This window comes from Thunnus thynnus, chromosome 11, assembly GCF_963924715.1.
Source record: "Thunnus thynnus chromosome 11, fThuThy2.1, whole genome shotgun sequence".
Lineage (NCBI taxonomy): Eukaryota > Metazoa > Chordata > Actinopteri > Scombriformes > Scombridae > Thunnus > Thunnus thynnus.
Window position 1 is genome coordinate 19,804,480 of NC_089527.1, and position 24,624 is coordinate 19,829,103.

A 24,624-nucleotide genomic window follows, 5' to 3' on the forward strand; every position below is an offset into this window, starting at 1 on the left:
CAATATGTTTACAAGTATTGTAAATCCTCTGTATTATGTGTATAGGTTGTAATTTCCTTGCTCTCCTTTGAGAAAAAAATCCTATTTCATCACAAATGGTACGACTGCATGAATTTAAATTATACACAGAATAATTTAATATTCAGAGCTGTAGCTGCTAGCTTCACTTGAAACACTTGATCGAGTGTTATCAATGTACTTTACACCTCGTCTTTGTTCTACCTCCATCCATCCACACTCTCACTAAACTCATGCACACGCAAGGGCATCCAAACAGACAAGTGCACCCATACAGCTCCAGAAAGCTCAAACAACTTAACCTGTATTCATTAAACACATTCACTGTGCCAGCTGGATGAATGAAATGAATCAAACAAGACAAAAAAAAAAAAACAGAGTAGATCATTCTTTAAAAATGAAACAAATCATCTGAGGTATTTGATAATGAACTGCAACCAGAAAGGAAACATGAGAAATTGCTGTTAAAAATAGAAGCAGCCATATGATTTCAGTGTTGACATTTAGTGAACATTTAGTTTCATAAGCGGGAATTTTGAGTGAATATGAGATAAGAAGCATAAAAGCATCACAAACCACTGAAGCCTATTTAACCAGATAAAAACAAGCCGTCTTTCATCTTCATTTATTGCCACGCTGATTGGATTTGAGGGAGTGGAAACTATCTCGCAGAAGAAATGACAGACATGTTTTATTTCTAAACTGTCTGCTTTGAGGCTAGTCTTTGTAGACTGGCACTCCGCTGGCACCAGAGCTCTCTCTACTGCCCAGAGTGCAGTAGCCGTCAGCTCTACAAACATGTAAAAGCAGCCAGTGTGACGGGGAGAGGCATGAGAACTGAATGCTGATCATCTCATTCACAGTCAGGCCACGCACCAGCCACACTGACACATTTAATCACCTTGACTATTTACCAACTTTTTTTTTTTTTTTTTTTTTATCTCTGCAACTCACTACTTCAAAAATGAATTACTTACAAAATATGCTTTTTTTTCTCATCACAGTACTTAAGTGCTTATTCCCCAAAAAACAAAGGTAAGGGCCAAGGCTTGTTTTATTTAGCAGGGTATTTCTGACTGTGACTGGGTTTTTGTGTATATAATATTTTGTCTTAGAGAGAGGTGTTAAAAGTCTGCAAGGTATTGCACTTGAGAAAATAATATATAATGCACTGTAACCAAAATGTAAGCACTATAGAGACAGTCTTCTGTAATTTGGTTTAAAACATGGGTACTGCATGCATACAATGTGATCTTTAGAGAGGGTTGCATTGGCATTGAATAAAAATAAAAATCCATACATTGTCTTCTTTATTCACTTTGGTTTTACAGTATATCTTTTGGAAATCACTCTTCCCAATTGTAAGTATAGTGTGGTTATGTGACATGCAACTGTCAGCTCTTCTACAACTACATCTTTCAAATGGAATATGTTTTCTACCAGTCGCAACAGAGACAATGACTTCAATGGCATTCATCAATTTTGCATGAATGTCAAAATTAAAAGCTATGCAGTCTATGGCAGCTTCTTTTGATTGTTGTTTTTTTTTTTTGTTTTTTTTTTGCTTTCACCTCAGTCGACTGTCTTATTCAACACATGATAAATAACCAAGGCAAAAAGTTAAATGACAAAAATATACAAACAGCATTTAAAGATTTAAGACACCGAAGGGCACTCCAAGGCAGAGCTGCTGTGAGACTCACAGACTTGGCAGTTTTCAGAAAGAAACAGCAGAGCACTTGGATCACACTGAAGCTGAGAAACAGATGCAGGAGACAGATTAATGGTGAGACAAAAAGAGAGAGAGACATAGGATGTGTGAGACAGAGTCCAAGTAAATGTTCTAACTGCTCTCTCTCTCTCTTGCCCTCTCTCGCTATGGGATCATAGCCTCACCAACGGGCCACTTGGCTCGTGTAGTCCTCAGTGGTAGTGGGGAAGTCCCCGTCAGTCCCTTTCTCAAACACTCCTCCTCCCCCTCTCCCGCCTTTATTTCCTCCTCCTCTGTGTTTGGGCGGCCATGGCCTGCCCTGCTCTCTTTGCTCCCGCAGCCAACGCCTCTCCTCGCGCCTCTTCAAACGCACTTCCTGGTGCTCCTTCTGGCGGGTGAACTGGAAACGCTGGAGGAACAGGTCCTTCGCGTACTCGTACAACTGCACGTCCAAGTAGTTGAGCTCCTCGATGCGTCTGCGCACGGGCTCGCTCAGGTCCACGTTGGCGGCTCGCGTGCTGTTGATCTGCGTGAAAGCGGCGATGAAGCGCAGGCTGAACGTCCGCTCAAACAGGTACTGCGTTTTGCGCTGAAACTCAGTCAGGCCATAGAAAGCCATGTTCTTTAAGTTGCTCATGGCGCTGCTCAAAAGGATGTGGTTGCGCTGGCTCTCGTTCATAGAGGACAGGTTGTAGCAGCCCACCAGGCTCAGGTCAGCCAGCATGCGGACCTGCCGGTTATTTGCAAGGTTGGACGGGCAGTTCATGAACTCTGTCAGGGTGACACCAGACCAGTCATCCCCACTGTAGCAGGTGGGAAGCTCGTCTTGGGTGGGCGAGCGTCCATCACACATATGGAGGGCGGTCTTCCATGTGGCTCCTCGCTGGACATGCTTCCACTCGCTCAGGTAGCGGGAGACTGGGTCGCGCAGCATGGTGATGTAGTAGAAGTTCCTGCAGCCAAAACAAACACATTTAGAGAGCTGTGAGTGCATCATCATCATCACAGAGGGCTGCCCTGCATTGTGCTGACAGATGGTGACTTTTGTCTGTGTATGAAACTTCAAGGTTGAATGCTAATTGGTCAACTGAAAGTCTTACTAATGAGATTATAATAGAGTTGTCAATATATCGCCCTTGAATAGTGAACCCTTGCATCAGAGTAATGATTTTACAAAATTGAGCTCAAAGTGTTTCCACAGCTTTCTCCCACCTGCCGACACAGAGAATAATTGAATATCAAGGCATATAGTAATCCTCTGGACGACCCAAAGGTGAGCAAAACTGACCCAACTAAATCCCAAACAGTGTTGCAAAATAATAAGATTTTAGTTTCTGTGCCTCATATCTGTTGTCCATTTAACTTGGCATCTTCCCCGTAGTTTTGTGCTTTCTCGTCTTACAGGTGTGGACCTTCGCCTGTTGTCCCTGTGGTCCGGCTTGACGCCCACTGCTACCATTATTATTTTTTGTCATATTTCTATTATTATTGTTGTTGCTGTGCTTCTCTCTGTCTTTCTCTCTCCTCTCTCCCCTCCTTCCCTCTTTCTCTTTCAACCCAACCGGTCAAGGCAGATGGCCGCCTACCTAGAGCTCGGTTCTGCATGAGGTTTCTTCCCATTAAAGGGGAGTTTTTCCTTGCCACTGTTGCCAAGTGCTTGCTCAGGGGGGAATGTTGGGTCTCTGTAAATTAAAGAGTACAGTTTAGACCTGCTCTATGTGAAAAGTGCCCCAAGATCACTTCTGTTGTGATTTGGCACTATATACTGTAAATAAAATTGATTTGACTTGATTTGACTTGGTAAATGCATCATTTGTCACCCCATCACAGCAGGGCATTTTACAAGAGAAAGCACATTGGGCTGGCATTTCAGTGGTTAAGAATTGGAAAATGAGGAGTTTTTTTTTTTTTTTTTTTAACACACCACTGCCTCTCTTCCAGAGAGTGAATATGTCTTCAATCATTGCTAAAGGACAGTCACTGAACATGGAAGATTAATGAGGAAGCTTAACTTCGATTTATCAGTTTTCTGCAGTGTCAATACTGAAATAGAAAAGTTTGACAAAGCTTTCTGGTTGAGGAAGCAAAGCAGCCAGTCTCTAAACTGAACTTTAATCATTTACTTATCACTTACTTATTAAAAAACATATATAACTCCACAGGCACATGTAATACAAGTCATGTCTGCCTATGAAGTTGATATTTTGCTTTAAAGCCCACACATAGGAAGTTAACATCTGCCCTTCATGCCCTTCAAGGTTAAAGACCTCCAAGGAGATCTACTCTGCTGAACTGCAGGCATGTCAGAGCGCATTCTGATGGAAAACAAAGATTGGACAGGTGTTGGCCAGGTAAACCTCTCCTAAGGTGATGCCCTGTGATTACCATGTGAATATTTAATGATGGCAACCCCCCTAGAGAAAAGTCTGGACAGATAAAGTGGAGTGCAGTGCAGAGATTCCACACAAAGCCGCTCTCTGCTTCAATTCTTCAACACAACAAACATCCACACAGGCTCACTCAGGAATGGAAATAAAAGAGCCACACAAACTGTCTTTAGCGCTTATACTTGCTTATCCTTGAGGGTTGGATTCAATGCCGACAATAGACTAAAAAGTATTCTGAAATTGTGCATGCAACAAAATATTTTCCCTAGCCTTCATTCTGGCTGTTTTGAAGGTAGACTATACTGTTTGTTCTCTTTCTTGTATTGTCTCTTAACTACTTATTTTTGTCTGGTCCTGTTAAACCAGCTCTGAGTGTAATAACACTGACATTTTATCATGGGCTTCATCAGAGTGTGAGTCAGCTACACAAAAGGCAGTTCTAGAGTTGAAATAATGGGTCAGTTAATCAATCATCAACTATTCTGATAATCAATTCATCATTTTTTGTCAATTTTCAAGCAAAAACTGCAAATGTTCTCTAGTTCCAGCTTCTCTAATGTGAGGATTTGCTGCATATTTGTGTTTCATATGTTGCAAATTGAATACAGTATCTTTCAGTTTTGGACTATTAGTCAAATAAAAACAAGGCATTTGATAATGTCAACTGGGGATACAGAAAACTATGATTAGCAATTTTTATTTGACATTTTATAGACTAAATGATTAATGAATCAATCGATCAACAACAAAAAAAATTAAACAACAACAAATCAGCAAATTGGTCCACAATGAAAATAATGGTTAGTAACAACCCTAGTCAGTTCCAATACTTCTAGGGGATTATTACTTTATACTATTAAATGCATTTGACAGTTTTTCCCAGTTTTTGGGAGGCTTCTATTAGTCAACTTACAGTTGAGAGATGACAGGAAATTAAATGAGAGAGGAAGATGGGGAATGACATGTAACAAAGGTCCCTGGCCAGATGCGAATTTGGGATGTTTTGGCATGTTTTCATCAATTTCAAAATCATTATGACATCAATTTCAAAATCATTATGACAATCACTTAAAACCAAGTAGACATGAATAAAATAATCTGTTTTGATTCATATAATGGCTGCTATGAAATCCTGCAGAAGTGTGGTGTAAATGACAAAGAGTGAACCTACTCTCATACCAATCATTTGTAAATTAAGAAACGTGATTTCTGAAAAGTGCATGAAACAGGAGATATTGTGTTGGAGTGGGAAACGTACGTTTTAAGGTTTGTTTGTGGCTTAGGTTTTTTTATTTCACCATGATCAAACCATTACCCCAACCTCAATCAAACTTCTTCTAATCACCTGACTTTAGGCAAGAGAAGAGAGAATTCCTGCACACTTTCCTTTTACTCGCAATAAACTTTATTAAAGATACAACTTTTTGGTGAAAATGAGTTTTACCAGATCAAGTAAAACTCATTTACCTGATGAAGTTTTAAGGACAGAAACATTGTATCTTTAATAAATTGCAAATGTGGAAGAAAAGCTTTTCAATATATGAATTTATGTTTATAAAGGAATGTTTTAATAAACTCCACATCATGATGATTTAATCTACGGGGCCTCTCTGGCCTTCAAGGTCTCTCATGCAAGATGTTTTATGTTCAGGGCACCGGATAGGAGATACGGTGGTAGCCTTGGATGGGTAACAAAAGCTATCCTCATTATTTTGGATTAGAGTTCACTCTGACCCGAGTTGCCCATGTTTCCCTTCTCCCAGGTAGCGTGATCTAAGCTATCACTGCATGCTTTAAGTTTTTGGTGACTGTATCCATGTATATGCTTTACCAAAGGCTTCTCTGATATCAGATACCTATTTGTAATAAACTTCATATATTCAAGTAAGAATCAACTGGAGCCTGTGGGGTTTCTTTATCTTAATTTATCATCGAAGTGTTGTTAGACAATTATTAGACAAAAGTGTACGTTTTCTCCATCAGCAAGTAAAAGGACATATGCAGGAATTCTCTCTGCTCTTGCCTATGGACATTTCCTCCTACGCACCTGTCAACAAGAAACTAAAGGTGTGCATGAGCCTTTACAGTTAAGATTAGTCGTGACATTAAAATGTAACAATGGTTTAGTACAGTGATTGAATATCACAAAAATCTGGTTGTACATATGCATGGTATAACTACTTGTAAGATTTTGCACAAACATTTTTCGAGACGAATACACACTGAAAGGCTGGAAAGTGGCTGTCTGATTTCAAGTGCACAAAAAGCAACAGTATTAACATAACATTGTAACATAACAAAGCACAAGATTGCCAAAAATATGTCTTGTGTGTTGTAGGAATGTCACCTCTGACAAAGTTCCCCATATGAGTCAGGCAAGGAGCTGTGATAAGAGCCCTGGTGGCAGCAGCTGCATCCTGGCACTTGCTCCTGGAGTTGGCTGCAGATACATCCTCATTAGACTGTCTCTGGGATATAAACACATGCAGCAAGTGTTGTTTGAGTGTACTCGACAGCCCAAAGGTCAGTTGTGTGCACCATCAGTGTCAAAATGCATCAGGATCAATGGGTCTGCAGAGCTGTCTAAGGGGACAGCGGCTTTCCCTGAGTGATACAGATGGCTGTCGAGGGGGGAGGGGGCAAGCTAACAGGCTTCTCTTACCTCTGGCCTGTGTTGTCATGAATATTACCCCCAAAGAAATTTTACACTTTCTATCAAAAGTGACTGTGAAAAGTTTCGACTGTGATGCTGTTCTTATAAAAGCACAGCAAATACTCTAGGAAGCTGCTTTAATTAGACATGTTGGCATGTATGGCAACGCTGTGACAATCCTTTGCCAAGATTTCCTAACCCATTTTACTGTGTTGAAATCAAGATCCCTGCTGAACTCTAGTTAATCATGGATCAATAATGCATAGGAGGCATATTGCAACTCATTCCACCCCAGAATACTCATCTCTAAAGTAGCAGCAGCCTGACTTCAGTGGAGCACAAACTAAATAGAGGCTATTAAAAGGAGATGGAAGAGGAATTCAAACGTACGGATAAAAATGGAAACTAAAGCAAGGAATGATGAAGGGAGCAGAGGAAAGAGCTGGTGCTGACACGAATACTGAGGCACAGTGTGGTTTAAATACATCAAGTCAGTTGTATTTATACAGCCCTAATATCATAAAAAAAATGGAGGAAACTTCAGAAAGAGCAACAGAGTTGGGATCCCTCTTCCAGGACAGAAAGACATGCAATAGGTGTCATGTGTACAGAATAGACCAAAAGAGAGGTCCACAATAGGGAAAATCGGGATGATAGAAATAGATATAGTTATATGGAAAAAGTTTTGATAAACACAGCGGACATTAGAAGCCATGTTCAACTGACACCTAGGACCATACCCATACTTAGGAAAAACCTCCTGAGACAACGGCTGATCGAGATAAAGACATCAAATTCATTTAATCTAACAGGTACTTTTTTCTTTAGTCATGACCTGCATACTCTTACCTACATTCTTCAGTTGTCCATCTCACGCACATCTGACAGAACAGATAAGCTTCTATTTCCATAAATCTAGCTGTCTATGGAAAGCCAAAGAGGCCAAAGCGAAGGAAATTGACATCTTAAGCCACACATTGTTTGCATGTTGTTAGCATGTTGTTCGCATGTTGTCAAAGCACTGTTTGCATGTTCATTACACATTTACGTGTCAAATTTTAGCATAAACAAATGTAAAGAACGCGTTTAGCATGTGAACAACATGTGGCCTCAGATGTTAATTTCATGTGTTTTTGGTCTCTTTGGCTTTCCATAGTGTTCTTAGCGCTTTAAGCTAAATGCTAAAGTCAGCATGCTAAAATCGTCACAATGACAATGTTAACATGCTGACGTTTAGCGGGTATAATGGTTATCATGTTCACTAGTGTCACCATGCTAACATTAGCTAATTAGCATTAGCTAATTATAACTGCTGAGGCTTATGGGAATCATTTTGCTGGTATCTGGTCAGTAGAGATAGGTATTGAGAACTGTTACTAAATTGGTACCGGTTCCTGACTGGTCAGTACTGAAATATTGATAAGCTCCTGGACAAATGGTGCTGCTATTGGTATTTATGTAACGTTAATTCATTCTAACATAGCTATCACCTGTAAAGTAGTTAGCATGCATTAGCTCAGAGGGCTAACTTGGCTTGTTTATATTACGTGAACGTCTCTTTTTTTCTCCATTGACCAAGTGATTGGTTGAAGAGTAGGTAGAATTTCAGTTGACCAAGATTTTCTTAGGTTGACTACAGCCCTAATAATTAAATAAATAAAATAAAATAAATCTGTAACAATATGTATCAATAACTCAGGGCACAGCATTGTTTTAAGTACTTCTAATTTAACTGTTATGTTTGTAAATAAATAACTCTTGAATCTTTTCACATCTTTTAATGTCATTTTTTTATTTTTTGCACCAAATTATGGAGAGTGGTATCAATAAGAGTATCGGTAAGTATTGATATCGATAAAATCCTAACAATACCCATCCCTACTGGTCAGTACTGGGCACATTCAAATTTTGACCTGATGGTGGCACTAGATGAAAAGTTGTCTAAGTCTAATATTGTTGCTTATTCAATATTTTTGTTTTTAGCACCCTTTAACAAACTCTATTGCCCATTGGTGAGAGAAAAGGGTCGTGGTTACTTCAGACATGTCTGTAATAACAGCAGGACAGAGAAGACTGAACAGTGTGGATATTTTTAGACAGCCAAGATTACAGCTAAAGAACTAGAAAACGGACTTTTTGAAGACAAGGAACCTCACCAAAAACATGATCGTTGTTATTAGTCTTTGGAACCATTTCTAAACAAACGACTGTGATCATAATCTTTGTGGCAAAGGAACACGTCACCCAGGGAAACAGTGTGGGTCATTGACATGTTTTTGATAGTTTTTGGAAAACAAAGGTCTATGACAGAGGAATAAGATATATCAGGCTTTGGAGACACACACAATACTTGTAAGTAGGATCAATTCATTGTTGGTTGGGCTCTGCACATGAGATTTGTTGACAATAAGACAAAACATAGAAAATCACCAGCCTTATCCTTTAAATGTGCAATGATTTCAACTTGTAAACGGAAGTGGGGAAGTGGAGCCAATTTATCCCAGAATATGGAAAGTAAAGCCCTGGAACAGCCTTTATTGTTTCAGAAAGACAGATGAAAGAAATGGTGAATGCACTGAGTTACAGAAACTAGGGGAACAGAGGCTAGATCAGATGTACACCACGTTTTATTCTCAGCCAATGTCAGTGCAACAGACAACTAGCTTTTAATTGCCCATAATTAGCCCATAATGACGTGATTTCAGCCCACTGCTTCTCCCTGATTACAGCCTGCTAAAAAGGACATTGTACTTTCAGTCTCAGCACATAGTGTTTGGAAGTGGATGAACTGAATTCACTCCAGACATTCATGTGTGGGAGTTGAATGTTGTTGAAGGTGCTTAAGGGTGGGCTAGACAATGGGGAAAAGCAAAACAATATATCTGAGCTGGGTAGAGGGTTGTTCAGAGCAAAGGCTAACACAGTGAGCAGTCAATAAGTAAAGACAGACTATGTCCCTGTACAACAGTGGGACTGACTGATGCTGTTGAGATGTAGTGTGGCAGACATGTGTATGTATGTGTGTGTGGAGTCGCTGTTTGAAGCAGGTGCTTTTGAATTGTGTGATACCTCAACCTGTTTACTGTTCGCTTATTTCTCTGATTTATTATCACAATGTACCAGCCTTGATCTCTCTCCATCTCTGCAGTCCAGGAGCATTATGAAAAACATTTTTTTAAACATCCTTTGAACATCCCTCTCTGGGCATATTTTGCTTTGTACAACAATCACCTTTAAGAGAGACAGGCATAACTGTGGATGACATTTAACATCAAACCCGTGTTGACACATAATCATAATTTGAATCATACCCAAAAGGATTTTTGTGTGCATCTATTCAAACTTGCTCAATACTTGTTTTTGTCTTTCTTCCTTTAACTTTGTTGAAACGCAGCACTTCTCAACTTCTAAAAGCAAGTAGGCAGTGGAGCCAGCACTCTACATAAAACACTTTACCTAAAACACTTTACCTAAATCACTGTGAGATCTTGTAAGAGCTAAAGTGAGGTGTGAGCCCCACTCACACTGCACCATAGCACCACTGCAACAATCATCCTTATCTTGATTATTTTGCTTTATTTTATTATTATATATGGCTCTTCAGATATAACAGAAAAACCAAACAGTAAATTAAGTAAATTAAGATGATTGAATCTTGCACCAATAAGAAAGCAGAAGACTGTAAATGAGTGTACTGCATTGAATGTATTTTTAATTATCTTCTGTTGTTGAAATCCAATTTTGACTTTATTCATTTTATTGTATTTATTTGTTTTACTTACTGCTTCCTCTAATGAACCCTATGCATTATGTAAGGCTCTCAGCATTTTCTTCCTTGTTTCTTTATTTTTATTTGTTCGTCATTTGCAGACAAGAAATATGGGAGAGAGCGAGATGACATGTGACAAAGGCCCCCCAGTCAGAAAAATGGCAACAATCATGGATTGATGCATCTGTAGGTTGTTGTAAGTCATCTTACAGAAATAACAACTGTTAAATCAACATATTTGTTTGATCAATGTGAAAAACCTTAACTAGTCCTAGCAACTCCTACCGCAGCTTCCATGTCAATTGAAAATGGCGTCGCTAATCCTAACCCTATAGTTTTGAGAGTTAAACTCGCAATAACTAAGAAACACCCCCGTCCCCCAATAATAACTATAAATTATTTTTTTTCCTCCAACCCTTAATTTTGTTTGTTGCTTATTTAGTTTTAGTTTATTTATGAATATTAAATATTGTAGAGAAATACTGTCTTACCACACTGTTGGTACAGTTCTACTGCAGCTACTACACAATAAACTGAATAAGCAGAATTTCCTCTCAAAACATGCTTGTTTAAAGCCAGATGACACATTGTGACACAATATCAATGAATTTTGAAGAGTGTGTAAAATTCACTTAATTCTAACACTCAGTATAAGAGGCAAAATATATCAAACACTGAGATGAATGTTTCTAGGAGCAATCTCCTGAAGACAGAGTACGGAGTACAGTATGCCATGAGAACAGGGTATTCCTGTAATTTTGCACCTCACTTGACTCCTGCCCTTTTCTCTATTCTGCTTCTCCTCCATGTCCTACACACATTAGTGTTCCCCCAGGATCCATAACCTTTTCTTAAAGGTTGTCACATTAATCACGCTGTTGAGTTCATTCGTCAATCTCCCTCTATATCTCCTGTGTTTATCTCTCACTACGCTGTGCACCGCCTCTCCCCACTGCCCTCCACTTGAGGCACTGCATATAAACAACCATCACTCTCCCTGTTCGCTCTTTGTTTTATGGCCATCTCCGAGAGACTCCTCATTCGGGTAAATCATGGTAATGATAAAAGTTGATGAGCGAGGGAGGCCACATAGTGACAGTCTGACTCTCTCTCTCAGCAAACAATTTCAGGCTGGTATAGGTTTGTATTGTAAGATCTGAAATCAGTGAGTGGAACATAAAAACTATTGCAAGCTGCTCTGGAGGACACCGGTTTTTGCAGTATTAAAAGCCATGGTGACCATGGACCATGGACGAGTGTATTATAGAACAGGATAACTGAATGCACTCCGTTTATATAACGCTGCACATTCTTTTATGTTTGCTTGTCAGATACATATTTCCAAGCCCAAACAGGTAGCACCTTGTTGTGCTGTCCCACAGCCCTCAGACATGATTCGAGCAGCGCACCTGATCAGAGATCGTGTCAAGTTGTAGCAGTCAACAGCAGGACAGAATGGGGAGATGGGGATGCCCGTGGCACTGCCCTCAGCTAAACAACCTCAGCTCTCTGTGAGAAGGCCCTGGTGTTCTCCCTTAACCAGTAAACAACTGAGGAGTTGCAACCCAATTGCTGCAAAAATACACAGGTACATGGATGTACACTATGAGGACTCCTCATTCAATATGTATCAAATTACTGAAGTAACTGGCGAGTTGTATAAAGCTTGACGTCAAGCAGAGATTCCGAACACAAAAGATGGAGTGAAGGACACAATGTTCTTAAACATAGATTGAATCACGTGGAAGAAATCACAGCAGCACAGCACGTAGCTGGACTTTGTTTAATAAAAAACTGAGAACGCTGCTAAGGTGCTTTTCACTCTGCCAGCAGTGTGTTCCTGAGTACTGAAGGGTGACATACTGGGTAAAGAACTGTAAATATACTCTCCTGCTCCTATTCAGAATCAATGTGTGAATGTTCAAATAATAAGCAGACTGTGAATAATCGTTACACATTCCTTCCAATCTGTGGTTTTGATATTTTTAATGAATTTTTAAGTTAGGTCAAATTACAGTAAAATGGTGCACTGTAAAACATTTTAAACTTAAAAATATAAGTTTTGCTGCTGCCTTAAACATTTGAGTTTGAGAATTTGTGAAATTTGAGAGACTGAACTTAAGTTAAATAATTATAATCTTATCTTGTGATCTTGTTAAATTATATGGGTATACGGGTAGGAATCTGATACAACCTTCATTGTGGTTTGCATTATTTTCATTATCATAAAAAGAAACAACTATGGCTTATCTTAACATGTATTAAAGACACATAGCAAGTTTGTTTCATGTGTTTTCTTCGAACTACAAAACAAAGGGGTATCTAACTCTGGGAATGCTGTGATGCTGGGAAGTCTGTTAATATGCTGATCATAGTATATCTTATGAAACTTAATTTGATGAGTTGAGTGAACTCTCTGCAGTGTATTCATTCAAATCATCACATCAGGTGAATGATAATGTTTATAAGTCCTGAAGTGGTCTAAAAATGAAAACTAGAAATGTAAAGTTGACTACATTTGAAATTAATAAAATCTATGTATTTACGTTAACTTAATGACACAAGATTAGTTGATTCCACTTAATTGTGTGATGTTTTACAGTGTATGCCCATATAATATACCCAGGGTACTGTGCTCTTTATTCCATACAGAAAAGACAATGAGATCAAAGGAAGTTTCGATTTACAGCCTCTGGGGAAAGAAAGAAATACCATTCAGGAAGAAACACATTTCCTTAAAGAAACTTTAAGAAACTGTGTTACCTACCAGAAGCTGCCATCATTTATTCATCAGTTTTGTACCCACTCTAGTGCCAAGGACAAACAGTGTCATGTTATTCCTTCTAGATTGGAGAATGTCTAGAAAATAACTTCACTTGGGGCTCACCTTTAAAAGAGTTCACAAAACAACATAAACAGATATTTGTTTGCCATGCTTTTAGTGACATTCAAGGTCTTGTGACAAACCTTTTACAAAATACCGTACAATACTATATTTCTCAATCCCAGTCTCACCTATTCTCTACTGAACAATGCAATGCTATCGACTGATTCTGTAATTATGAATAGACAACCAGCACATTTACTCTCTCAAATCTTTTCATAAACAAACCCCAATTGAAAATATTACTGAACGGTGACACAGTTCTGTTCTCAGTATCAAATTTATTTCAGAGTTATCTGGTTGTAAATGAAAGATTTCTCCACCTCTTGATTGTTTCCTGTCACTTTCTGTCACATTTTCCTTGCAACACTACAGTGCAGGGCTGTAAATTAATTGAAAAACTATATATAGTAAGTTTTTCAATTAATTTACAGCCCTGCACTGTAGTGTAGTACACACACACACACACACACACACACACACACACACACACACACACATTGGATCTTTTACAGAAAAGCATTCACTTAAATTAAATTACACATAGAGGAGAAAGGAAAACACTTAAAAAGACTTAAATTAATCTTATTTATCTTATCAGATGATATACCAATATCTTATATGTCAGTGAAAGAAAAGGAAGGAGGTAGATGTAAGGAATATTGTGAACTGGAGTCCGGAGCACAAAAAGTAGACCCTACATGTTGTTGAGCTATTGAACTAGATGGAGTCATACACATATCATAAAGAGATAAAGACATGTACTACCATAAACTCATGAAATCTCTCTCAATATTGATCATAAATCAAATCATCATCGTTCACTTTTTATAGAAGACAAGAAAAAGACAAGAAACCAAACACAAAACTTGTGTTTGTTCAATTTTCAGTTTTGTCTCTTTACTTCTGGTTGCTAATGCTGCGTAAAGTAAATGTAAGCTGGTTCACATAGTCTGCTATACATTCCTCAAAGCTGGGAACTCACACCCACATTTTTGAGTCCACTGCATCCTATGCAGATATCAGATTTCAAAAAAAGATGATCTGGGGCCTTTTTCACCACATTTGCAACCTGCAAACTGCTACCCAGAACAGGAGATAATTTCCTCCTGCTTTAATTTTATCATACTCAACTAATCAAAAGAAACACTGTAGTAAAACTCCACAGGGTACCTTTAAGTTGTTGATATTATTTGCATTGCTCACAAATGATCACTAAACCAGCTGATATCTGCTCTGTTGGTCTTGGAGCTGATTTATCGATATGAATGAGAGCAACTTCCTTGTTGCTGAAACTCATAATGTCAATAAAGGAAAATTTGTTTCCACTTTCTTGGCAGAGACAATAAAGCAGAGAGCAGATCTTCGGTGTTAAAGTTCATGCTTGACTTTGGCAAAAGTAGTTTGACAAGATACAACTGATCAAACTTAATTTGCTGATGATCCATTTGCTGTTAAGTGCAGTTAAGCACATTTTTCCACCATTATTAACCATTCACCACAAGGTGAGAAAATATAGCGCTGTCAGATAAATAGATATCTCTAGTCTCAGCACCGATGTAGCTGTCAAACCACAGAGAGCAGAGAGGTGATTTGGGGATATTTGCTCTTAGAAAATATATTGCGAGTAATAAATAACTGATATTTTTTGCTGTTGCTGTCACAATCCTGGCTCTGTCTGAAGATGTTTCAGATATAACTTGCACCAAAAGAATCATAAGACACCTTCAGCAGTATACCGGAGTCTACTCATTCTTGATCAAAAGGAAGCAACAGTATAAATATTGGGTGTTGCACTAAAGCAATTTTTGGGATACACTTTTTGTGACATGTGCTGTAATGACACTGCTGCGTTGCTAGTATACATCTGCTTTTTATTCAATACATTTTAAATATTTTCCAGTTGAGACTAGAGTACTGCCTGGCTTCTTCACATGGTCGTCAGTGTGAATCCTAATGCTACAGCCTGGGGCCCACAATGTGCCAAGGAACATTTAGTTGTCTACTTGACATTCATAGTCTGCAAGGCTTTCATTTGCACAAAAATCACTGCGTATGAAGGCAATTTAGCTCTCTCATTAAAAAGACATAAACGCCTCAGAACTTAATGGCATTTCACAGTGAAAGACTGAGCCTTTAGAGTTTTGAGATTACATCTTAAGATTGTCACGCGCATAAAAGCAGAAGGGATGGTATCAGCTCAGTGCTGACTTTCATCACAGTCTGAGTAAAGATGGCCAACAATACAAGTGTGCTGTCATCCAGCTGCTCATCTGTGAGGTTCTGCAGCACTCAGACATTATATCAAGTGTTTTGCAATATCTCATATTTCACAACAATTATTTTTAATAATTGCATGTCTATTAGTTGTACTTGTCACTGGATACTTGTATAAACTACACAATATTAATGTGTCTTAGTAAGTAAGTAAGCTATTGGCTCTGCACACTGGTGAGTAACAAACAATAGGAGATGAACCTGTATCAATGATTGTGATCTTAATCAACCACAAACCAGCACGTTACCTTTTCTTATCTGCATGTCCGTGAAATAAAATCCATCACAGGGAGATATAAATGTAGTCTAGTGCAAGCTTTGTTTGTGGAAAGAATTTTCTAAAGCAGCTGGGTTCTCATGGTGCATAAGAAGCATTAACAAATGCATTTGATTATAATTTGTTTTGATTAGTGTGATCGTTTACCACTTAAGAGATGTTACAGGAAGTGCTATGTGCTTAACCTTGTGAAAAAAAAACCCTGAGCGATGTACCATACACCGTGTGGATAGACACTCTAGAGTAATGACTTCTCTAGGTAATGACTTCCTCCATCCCTGCAGTCTTTAATTTCAGCAGTCATGAAAAGTGACATTGATATTAGCTGCAGTAAGGCGACTGAGACCGATGAGGACTCTCTCTTATCAGTCCACTTTATGAACTGCAACATTACGTATCCTCCATTACCAAAGCAGAACAACAAAGTCAATCACAGTATGCTATATGGTGAGCAGAGCACATAAATGTGTTATGCTTTGAACATTTTTTGAACAGAACATTTTTAACAGTTGTTTGTACAGTTTGTTTAATGGCTTTAGATCTGGATTACATAGCGCGCTTGTGCTTGAGTCATCTCTTCACCATCTCTCTGGTGAGGACATGTCCTTGGTCTGTGAGAGCGAGGGCGTTATTCAGCATGCAAGGTCTCTGCGGTGCATCTCTACATCTCTGCGCTGTCCTGTTTCTCTCAGACAAGATGAGAATGAGACTGGAGACATGCATTATTTGTAACTGATACCATTCCTTAATGGTGTCTGCGCTCCCCCTGGCAGCCCATAATGGACCGTTTTTGAGGTTCTCGGCATCTTGTTCAGCTTTTTGATGGTGACGGAATGGGGACAGTGGGTGTCACCTGGGAAGAAACAAGAAGAACGATGGGACCTTTCATTTACTTGTCAGGAAGCTGGCATTGCTAGCACTTGACATGGTGCGCAAACAGAGAGTGCTTGTACTAGGAGTGGCAGATAACAACAAGGGGGGAAATTGTCCTTCAAAGGAGGAACATTTCATTCACTCCTTAACACTAAAAGAACAAAAGAAAGAAGGAAAATGTCACATATCTAAGGAAGGAATTCATGGCCCATTCATCAAATAGTTGTACCTAATCATATACTACACTAATAATCATAAAAGACACTCAAACACTACTATACCATCTATTTCTACAACTTCATGAAGCCAAGATAACCACACAGTGCAATCCCCCCGATCTGAGACACAAGAAACCACTTCATAAATGGTAAGCGGAGCCGTGTACCGGCTGAACACAGTGAGTGTGGAGTGACGTCTCAGGTAGCCTTACTGCGTTAACAGCATAAAATGTCGTTGGAGGTTAAATCAGCACACGCTGTTCGGATATGAAATACACTGCAAGCTGGGTCATCACAGGCCTCCTGCCTTTATGCTCTTTGTGATGCTGCACCCTGCAGTCTGACACAAAGGTGCCTGATTCCCTAACACAAAATTGCTGCAATGAACAGCAGCATATGAGAGCAGGGGAAAAAAACTTTACCGGGGGCAAGACCTAAATTACAAGCTGTATACTTTGGGAAGGATGAATGCACCTCTAGAGGAATCATTCTGAGAATGCAGCTCAAGGATGGTACCATCTTCACTCAAATCTGATACCTTTAATGAGGTATGTCATCTCATTTCAGCTCCCGGGACAGCACCTGTTTGACCTCCTCTGCTTGTCAAGCAGCAGAGAACAAAGATTTAAGCTCGGCAGTGTTAATACCGCTACATAACTGCATAACAATTACAATAGATCTCATATGCTACTTACTAATGACATGATGTAGATGAAATCTACACATAAATCTCGATATACTGCCATCTAAGGACTTCTAAGTGGGGTGTTATGATACAAATGGCGAGGAACGTTCCTGTAAGAGACAGTTACTAAATAATAACTAAACAAGATGAAAAGTATAGGTTGGACAGGAATTTTGAACGTGCCTTTACGTTGGCAAGCAACTCTCTGCTGTACTAACTGCTTTTCTGTAATTTGAGACCAATTAGACATTGTAATATGACAGCACAGCCTCAATTACCATGATAGTGGAAATCCTCCTGTCTAATTATGCTCTCCTTTTAATCTTTCTCTTTCAAAGATCTCTCAGAGAGACAGTGGAGGAGGAGACAAGGCGTGTACTCGCATGGTGTCTGAATTAATAATACAGCCATAGGAGAGACGCAAGTACACAGGCTGGCAGTGGAAACCACGGTACATGTCACGTCACATAACACAGAGCTGAAGACACTGAGAGCTTTGCATGCTGCCATGAGACCCTGAACATCTCACACAACTTTAGTATTTCATCCTCTTAGTCCATAACTGTACACATTTAGTGTCCCAAGAATATCATTCAAGTTCAGATGGCAGTAATAGTTTTTATCCTCATTGCAGAATTTCATTATCACCATGACCATCATCATCATTATTGGTGCAATACAGAAAAAGCTGATGTATCTATCTTAGAAAAAGGGGAGGGATGGGGAACTATTAATGACACCTATCTGCAGGCACTGACATTCAAATACTATCTGGTGATACTACTTCTTAGTATTTACTGTTACTGTACCTCTACAAACAGTTTTTGCCACACTAGCTGCATGGCCTCAGGATCTAAGTTAACTATTTGATGAATTGCCAGACATTCATGGTACCCAGAGGATGAATCCTCTGACTTTTCCTCTAGGTTTTTAGTGAGATGTCTTGACAATTATTGGATGGATTACCATGAAAAATAACTTTGGTAAATCTCTGATCCCATCATCAGGTCAAAAATTTAATTTGTCTCATATGACTAACACCTGCAAAACTAATGACATTCCCATTAGCCTTAGCTGTACTTGGTGTTGAGTGCTGGCATTGGTAACATGCTAAACTAAGATGGTGAACACGGTTAACATTATACCTTATACATTATACATTAAACATCAGCATAGCATTTAGCTCAAAGTACCACTGTGTCTGAATACAGCACTGAGCTGCTAGCATTGCTTCTGACATAGCTAATATTTTAGTTGTTATAGTATTGGATATTGATAGTATAAGTATTGAGGTAGTGCCACTGGCTGCAAACAAAACATTGAAATATATTCACCTTACAAAGCTATTGTTATGTTAGCAAACAGTTGCTTATTTACACCAGACCAATATTAGCATTCATTTGGAGTTATATATCTGAGCACCTGGGAAATCAATGCCCACATTCACTCTCCTTTTTGTTCTCTTTAATTCCTAAGAAAAATATTTGTCTCTTTAGCTGCAAAATGCTCTACATTGTCTACTAGCTATTCACCAAGTTTGTCTAATCTGTAGTTTTGTGCTGAACAGGTACAGAGTGCAATTGGTCAGAGCTTTTTAATTGAAAACAGCTGCTCACTACAGCTGGAAATTATGTTGATGAGAGCAGTGAGACTGAATCAGATAAGTTACAAGCTGTGAAACTAAAACAATGAATTGAAAGACTGTAAAATGAGGCGTAGAGCTCAGGGAATGTATTTTATTCATTGTTAATTAAAAAAAAAGATTAAGAGCTTTTAGACTGGAACCTTAGAGGCATCAGTCTAATAAAGATATGATTGTAGATAACAATAACAGATCACGCCCTGCATACACACTAAGTAACTCAACAATAGACTTGTTTTTGAGTCAACGAGACCATTACAAACTCACTGCTGATATTCCTCAAATCCATAAAGCCGACAGGAACGGTCTCCAGATAATTCATACAATAAACTTCCACAATCTAAAGCGCTTTACTGTTCCTGCTTATGAGCCAGACTAAGTCATAATGAATATATTTAATCAAAAGCAATGGAGCTGGCATTGATTTTATGACCATATGATTATACTCTAAGAGACTGGGTGGTCTGCAGAACTCTGCTGTATTTGAACTGCGCCGGCCAACAGATTATTACCTCTGTGAGAGAGACAGAATATAATAATACTAATAAATATTTTCACATTATTCTCACAGATACCGTAACGCTGATCAATAGAACATGCCCTTTCTATAATAGCTTTTATATAGTTCTTCCAAATGATATACTGGCTGTAATCATGATCCATAAAAGTTTTAATTTCCTTTAATGCACATTTCTAATGGACTGACTCATCTGCCAATGTAGCTGTCGGCAATGTTGGGTAAATTGAAGGAAAATGAAATGTGTAAACATTTCCCATCACTAAGAGATCTTAAACTGAATTGGCTCGACTTTTGCTTGATACTTCCATGATATCCGGCAGTGGATATTTGCATATCCCACAAGCTGCTACTTTGGACCCTGGATTTATAAAAATGCTGCTTTTTAGTGTTTGAACTTATTGTCTTAAAGATGAGGTCTCCCTCAAACAGCTAGCCATGCAGGGCTTAAAGTTTTTCAGTGTAATGAAGTGAATGCATCTTAAATATTAGTGTAGCTGAGAGAGAGTCATGTAGATGAGGCCGATTATCTGACTTTCTGAAGCTCAATTTAGTCTCTGCTTGGCACAGAGGATCAAGCCAGAAGCACTGGAAAGGTTTTAACCATGGCGGTAATCCCCACCCTGCTGAGAATCTGCTGAATTGGAGGGGAGTGTGTGTTGTGTGCATATGTGTGTATGGTGTATGCGTGGGTGTGTTATTATAATGCAAGACTGAGAAAAAAGAGAAAAAAAGGAAACAGATAATGACGAGATATAGTTAACATTTATGGTATACAACACATGTTCTATTGTTAATTAAGATAGAGCTAAAAAAAAAAAAAGGTCAATTAATTGATTAGTCGATTGACAGAAAATTAATCTAACCCTAACCCTAACTATACTGAGAATTAATTAACCATTAAAGTCATTTTCTAAGCAAAACTACCAAACATTATTTGATTCCAACTTCTCAAATATGAGAATTTGCTGCTTTTGTTTGTCTGTTATAGTAATAATAATAGTTATTATTATTATAATTTAGAATAGATAGCTAAATAACTAGATAGATTGTTAGATTGTTAGATAGATAGGTAGGTAGGTAGGTAGATAGATAGATAGATAGATAGATAGATAGATAGATAGATAGATAGATAGATAGATAGCACAGTTTTCAGAGCCATGGTTTTCTTCAGAGGTTGTCCACTGTCAGAGCTAAGTGGAACAACACACCGGCTCCGCCTGCTTTCTTCAGCACACATCGATACAGCTACTTATTAGTCTAATGAGTGCTGTGTTCAATGATACAGTAGGGCCAGCTTCTCAGCTGCATGCCCACCACTATATCTCTGCAATTTGAACACAGACTCTCAGGGTTTTGCCTCATGGCCCATGCCTCGGTTTGCTTTTATCACTAATATGATAACTGCAGAGTAAATTATTCATAAACGATAGCTGCCCTCATGTATAAGGAACCATAGCTGTGATCAAAGAGTGATGGTTTCTGTCAGCCGTCTCTGTAAAAGCCTGCCCATGAGGAATGATCAAAGGCCACTCATGTAAACACATTGGTTCCATACAATAAGCCATCATCTCAAAGCCTGGCTTTTTTGTCGCATGAGTGAGGGTCCTCTGTCACTTTGTATGAAGGTACAGTCACAGAAGCAGTTGACTTAGAAGGCATATTTACTGAGTTTTAGTCAAAAATATACTCAAGAAAGAGAGTAACTTGTAGAAAATATGTTGCAAAACATACACACGTTTGCAGCCCCTCATCTGTTAATTCAAATACTGACATGCGCATCTGAAAATCTTCCCTTTGAATTTTCTTTGAGAGAATTTTCTGAGGGTAAATTCCAACAAACAGGATCTCTGTCTAAACCATAGTGGTGGGCAAGTTGCATATAACTCACAGTACTTTTTTTCTCGCCAAATTTCAGTCAAATGTGCATTTAAACATCTTTTTTTTCTATTTTATTTTAGCAGGAAAACACAGCAGAGCAATGTAAAACCATTACCAGCTATGGGCCTGACTCAGTTTAAAAACTGTTTTCAAGCAGGAGTCCTGCTGTCCCACAGTGAGGACAAAAGCAATACAAATATAAAACAGTACAAGCAGATAATAAAAGTGAACAGGTTAGACATGAATATTCTTCATATATATGGGCTAAAACATACCTGTTTTTAAGAGTGGATTGTCAATAAAAGAATACAACATAATAGAATAATGTACAGAATAACGAGAGTAAACAAATTTTAAATGTATACAAACAAGTTACACAGAATTCAGAGGGAACAATAAGGTTGACTATTGAGATGTTAGTGTTTACAATTTTGATTCAGAAGAAGGAAATATTTGAGTAAATGTTTAAATTGTAAGAAGGAGGTAGAATTTCAGATGTGGTGTGGCGTTTTGTTCCAAATGTTGGTGCACGTACAGAAAAATGATCTTAAATCATAGTTGTTAAAAGCGGGTATGGGGTTCATTTCATTTGTAATAGCTCTGGTTATTCTTCCAAGTCTTATGGAGTTATGTCGTGGCAAAATAGAACAAAGTGAATAAGGGAGGAGGTGATAGTATAGTTGATAGTACAAATGAATACAACTAAGTACTGTATAATTATAAAAATTAAACAATTTAGATTGTGAAAGCACTACACAATGATGTGTCCAAGGAGAAAATTTAAGATGAACTTTGTAAGCTCTATAATAGAGTCTCCTTATTGGTTCAATAAGTTCTGAAGTAGTAAGAGACCAAAATGGGAGACAGTAAGACATTTTTGAAATTATGACAGCATGAATATATGTATTAGAAACAGGAAGTGTAAGATATGGCCTGATCTGGCTGTAAACATATATTTTCTTTTTCAGTTATTTTATTAGTCTCTGGATATGCTCTTTAAATGTGAGGTGAGTGTCGAGATAGACACCTAGGTATTTAAAATTCTGCACTATAGTAATGCTCTGGTTAGTCAGAACTATGGGATGAGACATAGACTAACGTTTCATAGGGGAATGGAAATACATATTTTCAGTTTTATATTAATGGTCAAGTGGTGTTACTGGAACCAGTTATACAAGGAGGTTTAGTGTTTATCATATCAGTATTTGGGGTTGGAAAAAAAATTACAGTATCATCTCCATATAAAAGGCAGTTGGAATGCACACAGACAGTAGGCAAGTTATTCATGTACAGGACAAAGAGTAATGGACCAAGAATACTACCCTGAGGTACCCCAATATCACAGATGGAGGGGGAATAAGTTACTTGACCAATTTTAACTACCAGAGCCCTATCTGATAAATAGGAAGAGAACACTTCAAAACAGAAGGAGAAAATTGAAAAGAGTTTAGTTTACTGAGTAATATTTGATGGTTTATAGTGTCAAATGCTTTGTGCAGGTCAATAAATATTGCTCCTCTTCAAAGCCTCATGTCACATCTTCTGTATTTAACACGTGTAGAAACAGAAAAGGAGACATTGTGGTTTAGCGAGCAGCCAGCCAACGGTTTGGAGGTATTTACTGACTATCACGAGCTAGCTTAGTACTGATAACTGCACACAGCTCGTCAAAAGTCCCGTCCTTACAGTGAAGCTGCAGGGTTCACACACCCTTCCACACCAAACAAAACCAGCTGATTCTTGAATGTAGACTTACCAGTCACTACTAGCCCACACCTCCAGCTGCTGCACCAACCTTCCATTAAACTCCCAGTAAGATAGTAAACGCTGACCCCCACAGTGTCAAAGTAATGTAGCATTATTGTAATTATCTTTGATTTCACTGAATTTCAAGCTGTAATTCCTTAATATAAATATTACTGAAAAAAGTAATCCCATTACTTGAACGTGTCACCGAGTAATGCATTACTGCCCAACATTGGTCTACAAGATCTACAACTCATTTACGCATTTACACATTTGCCAGTCAATCATGAAGTATATTTCTAATTAAAATTATGGGTTTTAGCAACCACCTTAATATTGTTCAAACTCTTCCTGGTGAGGACAGTCTATTCTGCAGATAAACCTAATCATTTTTTTCAGAATTCAACACCAGAAATTAATTGAAGTGGTGATTACTTTATATACTTTAAAAAGTAAACCAAAAACTTAGTGGAGAAAAACACTAAGATGTAAAAGCTTGGTTATGGCATCGTGCCCAGCTGTCCTCTGAGACCTTTCTGGCACTGGGTGAGCAGGATGTGCAAGCTGAGACTCCCATACTGTGCCAAGCGACGACCTAAGGCCTGTATTTACAGGCACCAAACAGAGAACTCCTCCTCAGTCCGTCAGATCAGCAGGTTAATCAAACAGTTATTTGGATCTGGGATAGAGAAGAATTAATTATTCACAACAGTGACAGACCTTCTGAAGAAGGCTGGCAGTGCTGGGGATCAAGGTGGTGGCACTGTATGTGTGTGTGTGTGTGTGTGTGTGTGTGTGTGTGTGTGTGTCTGTGTGTGTGTCTGCCTGCAAGGCTGAAATAAGCTCAGTTCATTTTTTCTTTGTCAGAAATAGGTAATTTTAATCATTATACTCAATCTACTCAGGAGTCCTCTTGAGTTATCAGCAGAATAGGTTCTAGCAGTTCCAAGTAGTTCCAAGTATTTGTACAAGGTTAAGGCCTTTTGTGAGCTTCACATTTCTTCACATATCTAATATTTACTCTTGCAGCACACTTTACCCCCAAAAGATTTAAAAAACAGACAAGGCCAAAGCAACTTGCAATGA

At 38.5% G+C, this 24,624-nt stretch overlaps 1 protein-coding gene across 1 annotated transcript in view; it reads right to left on the minus strand.

Annotated features, from left to right (window-relative positions):
* Positions 1–934: 934 nt before the first annotated feature.
* hs6st3b (heparan sulfate 6-O-sulfotransferase 3b) overlaps positions 935–24,624 on the minus strand; it is a 62,558-nt gene continuing 38,868 nt past the window's right edge. The window contains exon 2 of the mRNA XM_067603648.1: positions 935–2,682. Coding sequence (XP_067459749.1) covers positions 1,911–2,682 — 772 coding nt within the window. The 3' untranslated portion in view covers positions 935–1,910. The remainder of the gene's footprint in view (positions 2,683–24,624) is intronic.